Below are 16,131 nucleotides of genomic sequence, written 5' to 3' on the forward strand. Positions count from 1 at the left end.
CTTAACCAAAGAAAAATAGGCACATGACTTCAAAGGATTTCTATGCAGTTCAATTTTGTAAAACCAGAAAATAAGAATCTACAACAGGAACATGACAGCAGAGGATTTGTATGCAGTCCAATTTGTTAAACCAGAAGACATGGATGTACAACAACTACAACTACATATATTAGTTAAAAAACATCAGAAAAGGTAAACTTAAACATTCATCAACCTTGTGAAACATCATAGTTGGAACATGATATGAGTATCATTATATTTGGAGACATGGATGTACAGTAGTGCATTACAAAATAAAGCCAACTGTCAAGAATTAAAAGAAAGGCCTCTAATACAAAATGGCCTTTGAATCACTGTTGAGTACAATTCAAAAAGGTACAACAAATTGTTCCCAAAAAAACATTGACATAATAAGGCCTCCAAATACATAATGGCCAGGATTTACAAAAAAAGTCAGTCACATAATAATAAACCCTTCTCAGTTGGCTTATGCACTACTCCCAGGTCATATACAACAGCAGCTCATTTTCTTGAGGCAAGCCTTGGTGGCCTAAAACCAGGTGTGCTCATGAAGGCCAATAATCTGCTTCGTGTGCCACTGGTTGCTGCATTTATTGTTTCATTACTCAACAATTTATTTGCTTGTTGTGGATTTGATGGAGATGGGTTGCTTCCTCTCAAGTTGCCCTCATGTGGCTGAGAACTACCAACTGCTGCAGGGCCTCTTTGACTTAATGGAATTTCATCTACTGAGCTGGATCCAATCCTTACATTCATTGCATTTTTTGGTCTTGCTTGTTTGTTCCCTTTGTTGGTAGTTGGTGGTCCCTTACATGTCTTTGCCAAAATAACAAACCACAATAAACAAGTGTTTCAACTTAATTACCTTCACATTACACATGTATACCTTGAAATTAGGGCACCTAAAGAAAGTCCTGTTTGGGTTTCTCTCAGTTTTGGAGATATAGACGATACTTTGTCTCCCATATTTGCACCTACAACCGGTAGTCTTTGTCAATGTTCTTCCCCCTATTGAAGTACTCTCACTTGATCCCCCATGCCAGAAGAAAGACTCATCTTCTCCTACGCCCCAGCAAATCCGATAGAGGTATTCTATTGTCGTCGATTTTCAGTCATCAACGTCCGGAGAATTTGGAGAATTTTTCTGTTTAGGGTTCATTTGAGCAATTTGGGGGATTTACGGTTCCCAATTTATCCCAAGACGTTGGAGTTGCAACACGACCATAAAGATGCATGTCATTATCAAAACGTCGAGATCTCGTCTTCCACGGTGGACCACATCCAATCCGTGTAAGCAAACTAACGTGTCAACTATGCACCGTTAGTTGGGTTGTTGGGGGGATTTAACATAAGGATGAACATGACCTCTTTTTTGTTATTTAAGGGACCAATTTGTCCCTTTTTTATTTTTAGAAACGAAAAAGAATTTCGTGGATATTGTCAGGAACTAAAAAGAATATTTACTCTAGACTCAAAGGAAATTAGCAAATACAAAGCAACTGTATTGCGCTGAAATAGACAAGCCCATGTGACAAGGGATAATTGGATTAAGCCCAAAGAACACCTTTATAAATTTTAAAGTGAAAAGTAGAGGAAAGTGAAGAAGAAGAATCTCGACTGGGAGAGAATGGAGTCTGATTCCGGCGAAGGCGAAGAGCGTGTGCCGCTGAGGGAGAGGGCGGAGTGGAAGGATGTTACTCCGGTTCCGCAAGACGATGGCCCTAACCCGGTGGTTCCGATCAAGTATACGGAAGAGTTTGCCGAAGTTATGGACTACTTTCGAGCCGTTTACCTCTCCGATGAACGCTCCCCTCGCGCCCTTTCCCTCACCGCAGAAGCTATCCACTTCAATGCTGCCAACTACACTGTATGTCTATTTCACAAATCGCATCCCTGCTTTGTTTTTTGTCCTTATCGATTCGTTCCATCAGATTCAAATTCCCTGCAATTGATTTCTCAGCGATTTTTTGAGTACATGCTGTCAACTATCTTTTGCGAAGTTGTGATTGTGATTAGTGGAACTCAAGTTACTTTTTCTCAACTTTAATGCTTTTGTTTATATACAGGTATGGCATTTCCGGCGGTTATTACTTGAGTCACTAAAAGTTGACTTACATAGTGAACTAGAATTTGTGGAGGGCATAGCTAGTGGCAATTCCAAAAATTATCAGATATGGTGAGACAGAAATTCCATTGCTTTTTCTTCATTAATTTTAATCTGATTGCGATTGACAATCTTGCCAACTTGTTCAAAAACTAATGCTCCATTTCTAGGTTCGAGTTATAATAGCAGTCACTTATTGGGTGTGCATGGGTCAAATTGAACTGAATTTTTGAAAAACCGAACCGAATTGGTTTCAACGATTCAGTTGGTTCAGTTCAAAATCGGTTTGGTTCGATCTGTTCAGAATCGGTTCGGTTCAAAATCGATTTGGTTTGCTTCGAAAATGGTTTAGTTCGTAACCGGTTTGGGTGGACCCTATTCTGAAAAGAAATAAAGTAAGAAAAACCAATTTGGTTTAGTTCAAAAATAGTTCGGTTCTTGAACCCGATTTAAAAACCAGTTTGGTTCACGAACTGTTTCTTTAAAATTCAGTTCGATTCATGAATTGGTTTTTAAAAAAGTGCAGTGTTGTTCATGATTCAGTTTTTTAGTTATTTTGCACATCCATAATTTGTTAGGCATGGTCACCGAGTTTGACCTTTCCCTGGAGCCGTGCATGGGAGAGCTTTATAGTACTGGGCTGTCCTTATTGAATTGTTGCAGATTTGTGGTTTTTTTTCTTGGCTGAAATTTGCAGATTTATGTCTTAGGAGCCCTTGAGTTCTTTGTACTGCACGGCACTTTGTTAGGTTGGGCTACTTATTTTGTCATTAAGTAATACAATAAATAGATGAATGGCAAAAATGGATTAGGCCTAATATTTCACTTGCAGAATGAGGCAAATCTATCTTCAAATATTTGTGAAAAAGTTCTCTCCTCCTATCTCAATCCAAGGTCGGTAAAACTATGACTAGGTGACAAATGGACTCTAGGCTTTGTTCATTGCATAATACAAAAATTGAGATCTATGGGCTATGCATTACACGTTTGTCATTTTGTTTTATTTATTTATTTATTTATTGTTAATTCTGGAGTGACCTTTATAAATTAAACCATGATGATGATATCCACTTGGCATATCTGTTCAATTTACCTGCAAATTTTGCTGGCCTGTGACTCAGAAGTCAGAATTTGTTTTGATTCCTTTCGTTTACTCCTCTCTTGGAATTGTAGAGAATATGCTTCTTTGTTCATACTGTCATGGCATTCCAGTTGCACAAAAGCATTTTGAAAAAGTGTGAGTAACTGTTAAGGTTTTAGACCTGATTCTTGTGTAGTTTATATTTGGTTGTCGTTTCGTACATAAACCATGTGCAATTTCATTTTATCCACTACTTCGAAGTTCTCCAGAGTCATTTTACTTCTTTTGCACACATATCATCACATTGATCTTGATGCCAGATGTTTGTAGGCACCATAGACGTTGGGTTGCTGAGAAATTAGGACCTGAAGCTAGAAACAACGAACTTGAGTTCACCAAGAAGATACTGTCTATTGACGCCAAACATTATCATGCATGGTCTCATAGGCAGGTTTGTTTCTCCCATTGTCTCTTATAATTGAATTTCTTACAATTTTTGTGCATATTTTTTTGTCTTTTAGGTTAATATTTGCGCATCAGTCTGAGCACTATATTTTAGTTAGGGGTGGGCAAAGGATCACTAAAATCCAAACTGAAACTGCAAACCAAATTGATCCACACCAAAATGAACCGCATTCTTTAAAGCTTTCTATTAAGCATATTGATTTCTATTCTAAAAACAGTTTGGTTAACTACTCTCAGATCCAATTTGGTTAACTATATTTAACCAAACTGAATTATAACATATCAAATCTATCTTCTGGAAGCGGATTAGCTCCTTGTCTCCAATGGAGGTGCAAAACCTCCTCAAACACCCTTGGAGGATTTTGACCGTGAGTTGTAATCCATAAGAAGAATCTCAAACACCAAACAAGGGTTCTTCTACTCCAAATAGCATTCCTCCGCCACTACACATGGAGAAGCAACCTCCACCACAACCATCTTCTCTGCCGCTATCCTCCATATTGAAGCATATCCCAAATTGTTCAAGCTGTGGATAATCCAAAGAAGAATCAGTGCTGTCAGTGTCACAGATCTGGTGCCCGAGGCTGATCCGGTGCTGTCAACCCACTCCTCTGTAGTGTTTTCAGAGTTTCTCCAGCTATGGACACACAGGTCTGAGCAGTTACCACTGTCCAATCTTCGTGCAACATTGAGCAGAAAAGTAACAATGCTGATACGCTGCTCTGCACGTTCATCAACATTTCTTCTTTCGCAGCATCAAAATCAGCAGCATAAATTGTCATACCCACAAATCAGTTAACGAACTGGTTAACCAAATGAGAAAATTGATTTTCTAATTATAGTTCAATGAAGCGATTTCTAAATACAGTGTGGTTTGAAAACTGATTCTGCAATCTAGTTTTATTACAGCTCAGTTCAGTTTTTTGAACCATACCAAACTATGCCCAGCCTTGATTTTAGTGTTATTATTGAGACTCAATAAAATTTAATTTCTTTTCTTGTGTGGACAGTGGGTCCTTCAGGCACTAGGAGGATGGGAAGATGAACTCAATTATTGTACCGAACTTCTTGAAACAGACATTTTTAACAATTCTGCTTGGAATCAGGTATGCAACTGTAGCGCTTGTTCTGTTTAGTCCTGGCACAACATGATAATCAAATCTTCGGCATGGATTGTATGATTGTTGTCTAACTTATTGAGATCAAATGCCTACAGATATACTTTGCATGTTTATGTAATTACCCCAAATGTTGCATTTTCTAATAATTACAATTGAAAAATAACTATCTCATGGTACTTTGCCGAAGTTCCATATTGCGTCTATAATTTTAGCTAATTTGCTACCATAGGTCAGTATTCTCTTTTAGGTCCTTTACAAACACAATAGCTCTTTAATTTAATTGATTTGAGGTTCAATGTCTTCAATCTAATTTAATGCACTGAACTATGCTATTAGGATTGCCAACCTATTTACTTCCAAATATTGTGCTTGACACCTTGTTTGTCTTATTCTTCCCCTGCCTCAATTAATTAAAGAGGGAGTAAATTCATGAGAACACATAATATTCCTAGGGGCAAAGGGATTTAAGGTGCTTATAAAGCTTCTAAGGAATTTGCCTTGGATTTCCAAATATATTTCATTCACGTTTATGCAGCACGTGTTTATCTCGTCTGGAATAGCTTTATATCCTATTTTATTTTTAATTTTATTTTGAAATTGTCTTTTCAATTTCAGAAAATTAACATGCAATATTTTGTACAGAGATATTTTGTCATAACAAGGTCTCCCTTATTGGGAGGCCTAAAAGCTATGAGAGAGTCTGAAGTGCTTTACACTGTTGAAGCCATAATGGCCTACCCTGAAAATGAAAGCTCGTGGAGATATCTTCGAGGACTTTACTTAGGTGAAACAACATCATGGGTAAATGATCCTCAAGTTTCTTCAGTATGTTTAAAGGTTTTGAGTTCGAAGAATAGTTATTTGTTTGCTCTTAGCACTCTTTTGGATCTTATCTGCCTCGGTTATCAACCAAACCAAGACTTCAGAGATGCCGTTGCTGCTTTAAAGACTTCAGATTTGGATAAAGAAGATATAGATATAGCAAGAAATATTTGTTCCATTCTGGAACGGGTTGATCCAATTAGAGCCAACTATTGGATCTGGCGTAAGAGCAGGCTTCCTCAAGCAGTTTAGTACTAAAACATGAAAAGACAACTTTATTCTGTTGAAATTGCATATTTGTTCCTTGCTACGGTATGTTATCAGTTGTATTTATGTCGCGCATCATGGGCATTCAAGTGTGAGTAGAATTGAAAATATTTATCCTCTTCAATTTCTTGACAATGCTATTAGATTATTATTATTATTATTATTATTATTATTATTAAAGCACTTAAAATATCAAATTGCTTGAATATGAGTACTTCAAAACTTACATCTCGAGATACACGAATGTTTTCAATTTTAACCTCACAATAATTTGATCACAGCCAAATTCTTTGCTTATGTATCTGAGGTTAAAGAGAATGATGAATCGTTTCAAACATGAAACAAAAGAATCAGTTTGATTCAAGCTTCTTGTTCAGTCCAGACTTATTGGACTTGGAAGAAGGGCTTGAAGTCTCCTTAAACGCTGATGGGCAGAAGCTACTTACACCACACTCTCCACAGTGAGGCCTCACAGGAGTACAAATTGTCCGTCCAAATCCTACCTTTTCATATTCAAGCCAAGGGATGCCATACATGTACAAACAATGTTGTAAGATAAATGGTATAAGAAGTCCAAAAGAGCTTTTAGCAATGCAGCAATAAGTAATAACACAGCACACAATCATCCAAAATAACCATCTTGGTGCATCTGTTGGTATACAGTAAAAAGGAATGAGTTAAGCATACCAAAAGTGGATTTATTGGAACCCATTCTTCCCTAGGAAGCCACAGTTGCAGCGCCTTTCTTGTTTCTTCCGGTGTCAAAGTTTTCTGGCAAAGGAAGAGGATTTATAACTTTCAAATTGACACATTTTGAAACAAATTAGCCGAAGAAGCTAAATGCAACCCAATCAAAGAGAAAATTTCTTATTGCTGACTACCACCAAATGACTCATCAAGTCCAGTAAATTTCAGATATCATGATAAATAAACAAGTGATATGATCTGATAATGACATTCGATTGCTCTAACATAAATATTGATCATGAAAAATATGCTTTGACAATCTCAGAACATATATATATATATATATGGAAAAGTATTTGTCATTTTAAATGACAGAAAGTTATGTCATTTTAAGAGAGATACAGACACAGAAAATTTGAATTTTAAATTAAAAAAACCACCTACTTTCTCTCTCCCATGATTTCCGTTTTTCTGTGTCTATCTCTCTCCTAAAATGACATAACTTATGTCATTTAAAATGACAAACACCAAACTCATATATATATATATATATATATATATATATATATAAAGGTCAATTTCAGAAAGCCAGTGAAGAACTAGTTGGGTACATAAAATGTGAACAATTAAGCTAATGAACCTGTTTTGTGCCTGATCTTGAAACCCATCCAAGCCGATTGCAAATGCGGTGGACATGAGTATCTACACATATCCCTTGGACATTGTTCCATCCAACAATCATAACCTGTAGTGCCACAAACAAAATGAACTAAAAAAAATGATACCACCTACAAAATGTACCTAAAAAAACAAAGGAAACATGCTGTTTGAATTACAAAAGCTTTTTGCACATACCAAATGAGCAATCTTAGGACCTACGCCTGGAAGTAAGAGAAGTTCCTCAATTGAGCTAGGTATGTCTCCATCATACTTAATGAGACAAATATTTGCAATTTTCTTCAAGTTACTGGCTTTTCTTGTATAAAACCCAACCTGGAAAAAGAACACCCAAAAGCATGGATATTCTATTAATAAAACATGAAATAGACATAACAATAAAAGAAATTGACAAGCCAACATGAAAGCAATGGAAATACTGGAAACCTCAAAGGTAGCATCCTTAATTTGCCACTGAATCCAAATTATTTGAATCACATGAGATTTCAAAAGCTACCAAAGAACATACAGGGTAAATTAACTTTTTGATGGTTTCTTCATCAGCTTTGTTGATTGCTTCAGCAGTAAGCAGACCATTTTGACGAAGACTTTGAGTTGCTCCTATTCTTAAAAATACACACTTGTAACTAGAGCTATTTCATAAGCAAGTCAAGATATGAAAACACTTTTAAGCAACTGCCAAGTATTAATTGTATAAAAAAAGACTGCTGACAAACACAATTTGGGGACCAAAGTACATTTTGTTAAATGAGCAGTTTACTTGGAATATATCCTTTTTCAGAGTTCAGCCTTCTACGTCATGCGATATAGGAAGTATCTAATTTTTCTTATGCTTTCTTTCTGTGTCAGGTCCTGTAATGTATACATAAATACATTTGATTTTCCAAAAACTACTTGGTTCTAGCTTGGAGAGGTTAGGATAGACCAAAACTACTTGTATCCAGCTTGGATGTAGATAAAACTCTAGAAACCTCCACAACCGTAGGAAAAGCCTCAGCATCTCTCTCTCTTTCTTGTCAGAATTTTAAACCTTGTAATCCCTCATTTTGGGAATGATGATGATTTTCAGCATTATCCACTTGACCAGACATTTTGGAAAAAACCTTGTTACAAGGAATTATGTTCACTTAAACTTCTACTTCCAATGTGGTCTTGTTTGCATACAACTTAAAAATCAACTTCCAACGACCGAAAGATGATATATGGGTTTTGTCACTCTGGCAAATCTATCATTCTTTAGAATTGATTTCATAATTGACTAGAATGAATGATTAAACGTATTAAAAAAAGGAAAAAAAAAAAAAAAAAAACTCAAGACTCCCTCAATTAAACAATTACAGGCAATAATAATGTAAGTCCCTAGCAAATGCCCACCCCAATTAGCCTCATGATTCTAAATACAATCATCTCATATAGTCATCTATGTTTTCTCTTCTCTTTGTTTTCCATCTCAATACAAGATAAACTTTTGGTAATTCAAGACAATATTTGTTTCACTTTGTGTGGGTTATTGCAGCTAATCTCTTACTTCCGATGAGGCAAGAAAGTGCCTCTACGTATATGATCTTATTGTGAATTTGCCTATACAACTGCGAGTTAAGAACAAAAGAAAAACAAATCTTAACAAAATATTTTTTTGATGACCATAAACTTGAGAAGGAATATGTACTTACTACGAGTAACATGCTCCTTAGTTTGGCTTGATAAAAGGGAAGATGCCAGGACAGCAAATCTTCTTTCCTGATTACATACGTAAGAATTCAGATAAGGGTAAATTTATCCAAATCATGCTTCATACTGTATGCTGAAATTAAAAGAAAATCATACCCCAATGGCAATAATCACAACAGTTAATAAAAGTCCCTATGATAACAAATTCAAGAATCAAGGTTCAAAATATATATTAATGTCTCATAAGAGACAGCACATTGGCTATATATTAGTTTGGTGAGAATGAGTGATGCACATACTGGTTCATGGATGACTAACTGTTAGGGACTTGTCCTTTTTTGCCCAAAGGACTGTGTGAGAAGCAAAACTGTTAAAGAGTGTAAATTGTATAATCACATTTTCTAAAAGACAGAAACCAAAAGATGAGTGCTAAAAATTTTCCCCACATGTGAAATAAGCAGTGGTGGGATATAGAGTTAGACCTTAGGAGGTAGAGTATCACCAGCTTTCTCAGATTCCATAGTGTCTACTGATTCATCTGCAGAACCCCTCATTTTCCGAATCCCTTCAAGCACCTTTTCCCAGTGAGCAGGTGATTCACCTAAAATTTAAGCTTCCTAAACTAAGGAAACTGCCATGGTAACAGCTGAAAACCACACAACACAGGAAAGAAGCACTTACTACAACTAGCCAATTCATTTGCTCCTGTGTATGCAGACCCTTCAATCTCAGAGAGGCCAAACTTCTGCATAGTGGGGAACTGACACATCATCAGAATCAACTATTGGTAGATTGCACTTGCAGTTTAACTATTTACATTGCAAGTGAAAGTGTTTTTATCCATTAGGAACACTGGTGATTCATAAATTTTGCTTGGAAATTGAGATTCCTTGGGTAAAAAAAATGCTCTAAGGACAATGAAAGTCTCACTTTGTGGTCTTCAATTTCGGGTACATGCTCCTTTTCTCGAATTTGCACACTGTTTTTGGTTATCTTGTTCCTCACAGAGGCACGAACTTGGGACACTGAAGCTCCATTGGAGGAGTCAAAAAGGGAACTTTTCCAAAAGGGTGAGGTGGAAAAATGAAAATAATAATAATATGGAAGTGATACCTTGCTGGGTTTTCGAGGAAAAACATGTTGTTCTTGTGGTCGCAGTGGCGGACATGGTGAGTTTGTTTCGCCCCAAACCAAACCAAGAAACCACCGACATTATCGGTGTCGGATTTTGGAGGGACCAACCACAACCAATCTCACCCAAATTATTTTATTTATTTTAGAAATAATTTTTCCTTTGGTTATTTTTCTTTAATTTCTTCACTCAATTCATTCGTTACTCAACTAATTCAGAAAATTATGGAATACTAAGATGTACATGACAACCTTTACTGAATTAATTTTTTTTTTAATTTGTGTTCTCAGCAGGAATAAATAGAAAACTCGTTTGGAAAACTGATTTTTTTTTGGTTTTCGGATGAACCGGTTTAATTTTTGTGTTGTGAATAAGAAAAAAAAAAAAATTCTGTTTTTTTTGTTCCTGAGAACAAAATGAGAAACATTTATTTCTCTCAATCACTCTTCATCACCACCATCACCATCCTGACATGACCACTGCCACCATTATCGTTGTCGCTGTTGTACCACCAATGTCGTCGTCACAACGACCACCACCACCACCACGACGATGTCATCGCCACCACCTCCACCCATCGCCACCATCTCCACCACCATGTCATTGTCATCACCACCATTACCACCGCCACCACCACCACCATCGCAGCCACTGCTGTCACGACCACCACCACTATTATCGCCGCAGTCACTGTCATCACCATCACCAAGCCATCACCATTACCATCACCACATCATCGTCACTGCCACCACGCCACCGTCACCAACCACCACCACCATGCCATCATCAACACCATCATGCCATCACCAACACCACCATTGTCGCGGTCACTGCCACCACCGTTGCCGCCGCCTCCACCACCACCATTACCACAATCATCACCGCAGCCACTGTCATCACTACCACCACCGTCGCCGCCACCATTATCACCATCACGCCATCACCACGTCATCGCCACTGCCACCCCGCCACCGTCACCAACCACCACCACCACCACCGCCGCAGCCACTACCGTCACCACCACCACCACCATGCCATCACCAACACTATCATGCCACCACTAACCATTGTCGTCGCCATCACTACCACCACCATCATCGCCACCATTACCACCACCATCGTCGTTGTCACTGTCGTCAGTACCACCACCACCATCACCACCGTTACAATTGTCGCTGCTGTCACCACCACCGCCGCCATATAGAAAGGAAAGTGATGATTCGAAAAAAATTTATGCTTAATTGAAATTATTTTTTATTATATTATTTGTTGTGTTATCAAACGCAATTTTCATTCTCAGAATAAAAATTTAGAATTTATTATCAAACATATATTTTTTTTCTCAAAAATTATTCCAAGGTACAGAAATAAGAAAGAATTATTTCTTTTAAGAAACAGTATCAAGAAACAAAATGGATGTCATGCAAATCCCTAGTGATTAAACTAGATAACTTCATGGTGGTTTTCGTCAATACTCAAAGTTATTTAATGTTTTTTACTAGATAGAATTTTTGTCTGCTAAATGATGATAGGAATGGATTACACCATTTGATGAAAGAAATCTTACTCTCACAAATTAACTGTTTTTTTATTTATTTCTCACACTCAAATTATGTCTATTCTCTTTTTTGTTAATTTGTCTATCAACAATTCGTTTCACACATGATACTGTTCATAACTACTAGCTGAGAAAGAATGGCTTGTACCCCAACTGCATTCGATATTATAATAGGAATATATATAGCACATATTATTTCTCATGTTACATTTATCTCATGTTACATAAATAAATAAATAAATAAAATGACATGTTTTTGGGTGGACGGAAATAAATATATCTCAAACTGTTTGAGAATATATATTTTCATATATATATATATATATAGGGTTCATTTTTTTTTTTTTTTTTGTTTTGTAAATAGGGTTCATTTTTTTTACAGTCAATGTAGATAAGTTATTTATATTGAGCCCAAAATGACGTCGTTTTGGGGCGAAAATTAAGGTATTTTTGCAATTATAATTTATTTCAGTGTTATAATAATCTTTCTTATTATATTTTTTAATTTTTCAACCCAAAACGATATCGTTTTGGGAGTAAAATATAAATAACTTATCTACATTCACTGTAGAAATATTAAAGCCATATATATATAGGGTTTTATAAGAGTTATGTTGTAGGAAAAGTGATTGTGTAATGTTATAGAGATTCGTTTTGCGTGCTTTAATTTTTTATTTGTTTTTTTGTTTTAAAAAGTGTGGGCCCCACAAAATGTTATGAGTGTAGGAAAGTTTGTTGTGTTATGTTAAAGGATAAAACGAAAACCCATATATATATATATGGAATATAATCAACTTACACTGGTGTAAGAATAATAAGTCTTACACTAAATCTTAACATTCGATTTTCATGCATCTAACGGTTGAGATTTGTTAGGTTCACTCATTAATTAATTATTAATTCCTAATAAATTACAATCGTTAGATGCACGAAAATCAATGATTAAGATTTGATATAAAACTTATTATTCTTACACTGGTATATGTGTGTGTGTGTATTTAATGTTTCTGCTTTTATTTTATTGAAAATATTCATCTCTCATACTCACATAAAAGTGGGCGGGTCTCATTATAAAGAGAAGAAAAAAAATTAGTGGAACCCACTGGTTGAATCGCATGACCCAGTGATTATATGTAAATCTATAATTTATATTAAAAAATTATAAATATATTCAAATAGCTAAAAAATAATAAATTCTAAATATTTTAATATAAAAAATAAGGGTTTGGTGTTTGTCATTTTAAATGACATAAGTTATGTCATTTTAGGAGAGATGTAGACACAAAAAAATAAAAATCATGGGAGAGAGAAAGTGGGTGATTTTTTTAATTTAAAATTTAAATGAAAAATTTATTTTGTGTCTCTCTCTCTCTTAAAATGACATAACTTTATGTCATTTAATATGACAAACACTTTTCCCAAAAAATAATAAATTACACATTATTGTCCAATAAAGGATCAAACAAACATATAATGATTGTAATACTAGTATTTCAGGTTCAGTAAACAACATCTCTAACTATAAATCAAATTAAAATCCCCTGGATTAGTATATAACTGAGATAATATTAACATTGTAGGTATATAATCTATGTAAGTCAATAATAAGCAACAGATCACTTAAATATGTCAATTATAATTTGTATTTTGAAAAAAAAAATTAAATAAGCCGGGACAGGTCGCATCGGGTCCAATACATGACCGATCTGCTGCTTCACTCGAACCTATTATATGACCGGTTCACCGATTTTCGGGTCAACCCGGCCGTGCTGGTCCGATTTTCTTAACTATGTGTGTGTGTGTGTGTATATATATTAGTAATAATTAAATACAACATATAAATTAAGAAAAAAGTGTTTGTCACTTAAAAATATGATCTTTTTAAGAGAGAAATAGAGATAGATTATGGGGGAAAGCGAATAAAAAAAATTAAAATGACTTAATTTTTTTTCTCTCTCTTGTCCATAATTTATTTATATTTCTCTCTTATAATGACCTAATTTTGTATCCATTAAAAAGAACATATATTTTTCTCATTAATTAATGTTTAAAAAATTAAGCATGTATTCAATTAAAATTTTAAAGGATTATTTTTGAAAAAAAATTCATTGATACTCAATTTAGATTTTTAACTAATCTAAAAAAATTATTTCCACATGTCTCCTAAAAAAAACATATATAAAAAAATCATGTGATATTCTATCACGACAATTAATTTTTTTTTTATAGAATGTCCAAATCCAATAAAATCTTTTGATATTCAAAAATGGGATGAATTTTAATGAATTTTGAGTAGCGAATTTTTAACGAGAGATACAAATATTATGTCCTTCTCGTAATCTCACTCTAGCCTGTGAGTTTTCTTGCGTTGCTTTGTTTTCCACAACAACCAGGGTTATCCTCTTCTCAAACCAAATGTATGTTATTTTTGTGTTTTCTGTTTCGATTTCGTTTTCATATTTTTGTTTATTATCGTTTTCCAACTGTTGGAAATCGACAATCACACAAATCGCGAATGAAAAAGAGAAAGAGAGATAATAGACACAGTAATTTACTCTGGTTCACCCAATTTATCCTGGTTCACACAAATCAGCTTGTCTGTACTATATTCACCTCACCGCCACTCGTTACAAGTCACTCAGTTTATAACAAAAATATAAATAGGATTGCAAAAACTCTAACAGCAACTATTCATGGGCTCAAGCCCAAACTGCTAAAAAAATAAAAAAAATTACAATAGATCAGAGGCCTACAACAATACTTATCCTCCACGGGCTTGGGGGCGTTGCCCCCCGGACCCCGGCCGGAGCAGCTCCCTCGGCGCCCGCTCACCTGGGAGCGGGACCCCAGTTGCTTTTTTGTTGATCCCGACAACAATGACCTTCATCAGCATACGAAATATGAGTCATACTCAACACCAGCCATTAATGTTCTTTTCAATTTATAAAAAAAAAAAGTATTATTGTCTAAAAAGAATAAGGTAAGTTATATTCTTTATATCGAATTATCTTCTTCATTACGTGCAGAATTTTCAAATTATTAAATCTTTAAAAAAAAAATTGGTATAACCTAGAGGGTATCCCCATTCAACCTCTTCCGGTCACTTTATTCTCGGAGTACGGCCCGAAGGCTATCCCTCATTGGAATAGCGGGTGCATTAAGCTTCATTACCGAAGGAAGGATGAGACTAATCCCCCTTCGAGGAGGACAGAGACACATCCTCTTGCCCCCAAAGATTATTAGACAAATTATTAGTCTTACGCATGTCATATTGGACATTATTATGTAGTCTATGATTAGGAGGATGTTTAGCATTTTTAGCGGTTCACAATTTTTAAGTTAGGGCCTCCATTTTATTTAAAACACAAGCGAACAAAAAATTCTTTGAATATTTTTAACAAAAAAATATCGATGAATTTTTTATTGTACCAACATATAAATCTTCATATTCAATACCACTAGTTAATGAAAAAGATAATTTTGAATCTATTGTTCAAACCCAAAGAAAAAAACAAAAAAATATTAATACGTGAAAGGCTAGTATAATTTTTGACATATGGAGAAATCCTACTTAAAAGTTATATCAAATTGCTATATGGCTAGAAAGCATGAAAAACATTTTTTTTTTTAAAAAAATGTGTGTCGAACACGAACACGTGCCGGATTGACGTTTTTATAATTAATGTGTCAGAGTATTATATCGTGTCCCGTATTCCATATCAGAGTTTTGAGATGGCAAAGCAGGCAACCTGCCCTGCCAAAGAATGGGCTAGCTCACCCTGCCCCACCTTTGAAGATGGACTAGAAAACTTAGCCTGTCACGTCCCGTTTGAGTGGGCGGGGCAGGCTGTCCCGGGCCAATGACATTTTACAATAAAAATAAATAAATAAATAAAAATTTTAGCCTAGGCGGGCTGGCAGGTAGCAAATTTGAAATAACTCAGCTTGTCCCATCCTGTTTGGCGGGCAGAGCCCATTTTGCCACCTCTATCAGTGTCGATAGTGTCAGAAAATTATATATTTTTTTAATTGGTATCATTACATTTAGGGTTGTGCAAAATAACCAAAAAATTGAATCGAACCATGAAACGAACTGAAACGCCCTTAAAATAATCGATTTTTAAAAACCAGTTCATGAACCGAACCGATTTTTAGAACCAGTTTAAGAACCGAACCATTTTGAATCGAACTGAACCGTTTCCGAACCGAACCGTTTTCAAACCGAACCAAATTGATTTTTATAACTTTAGTTTTTAAATTTCTAATTTTTTTTCTTTTCAAAATACGATCGACCTGAACCGGTTCCAAACCGTTTACAACCGAACCGAACCACTTCCGAACCGAACTAATTTTGAACCGAACCGAACCATTTAATCCAATTCGGTTCAGTTCGACCCATGCACATCCCTAATTACATTTCTTCATTATTTTTTTATTCACTCTTATAAGTTGGAATATAATTTTTTACAATCTTATAAATTTATATTATCATTTCAAATCTAATAAATTTAAATCATCACATTT

The 16,131-nt window shown here is 35.3% G+C and overlaps 2 protein-coding genes across 4 annotated transcripts; one reads left to right on the forward strand and one right to left on the reverse strand.

The window, feature by feature from the left end:
• The first annotated feature begins 1,619 nt into the window (after positions 1-1,619).
• On the forward strand, positions 1,620-6,033 carry LOC133310380 (protein farnesyltransferase/geranylgeranyltransferase type-1 subunit alpha). Its single transcript, XM_061511297.1, has 5 exons — positions 1,620-1,888; positions 2,088-2,197; positions 3,537-3,657; positions 4,682-4,777; positions 5,435-6,033. Exons 1-5 carry the CDS (start codon positions 1,649-1,651, stop codon positions 5,864-5,866), a joined length of 999 nt encoding a protein of 332 aa, XP_061367281.1. The 5' UTR covers positions 1,620-1,648; the 3' UTR covers positions 5,867-6,033.
• A 32-nt stretch (positions 6,034-6,065) lies between these two features.
• Positions 6,066-10,149, reverse strand: LOC133310379 (endonuclease III homolog 1, chloroplastic-like). Of its 3 annotated transcripts, none has more exons than XM_061511295.1 (10): positions 10,031-10,149; positions 9,848-9,942; positions 9,599-9,662; positions 9,400-9,518; positions 8,920-8,986; positions 7,755-7,846; positions 7,424-7,561; positions 7,209-7,313; positions 6,569-6,652; positions 6,066-6,384 (listed from the first exon to the last, which is right to left on the reverse strand). In XM_061511295.1, exons 1-10 carry the CDS (start codon positions 10,128-10,130, stop codon positions 6,232-6,234), a joined length of 1,017 nt encoding a protein of 338 aa, XP_061367279.1. In that variant the 5' UTR covers positions 10,131-10,149; the 3' UTR covers positions 6,066-6,231. The 3 variants fall into 3 exon arrangements, with proteins under 3 accessions (XP_061367279.1, XP_061367280.1, XP_061367278.1); XM_061511296.1 differs by having other exon boundaries at positions 6,066-6,380; positions 9,599-9,677; XM_061511294.1 differs by having other exon boundaries at positions 9,599-9,677.
• Positions 10,150-16,131: the final 5,982 nt, after the last annotated feature.

This window comes from Gastrolobium bilobum, unplaced genomic scaffold, assembly GCF_033153095.1.
Source record: "Gastrolobium bilobum isolate Gb01-03AN ecotype WA unplaced genomic scaffold, APGP_CSIRO_Gbil_v1 utg1359, whole genome shotgun sequence".
In the NCBI taxonomy this organism is placed as follows: domain Eukaryota; kingdom Viridiplantae; phylum Streptophyta; class Magnoliopsida; order Fabales; family Fabaceae; genus Gastrolobium; species Gastrolobium bilobum.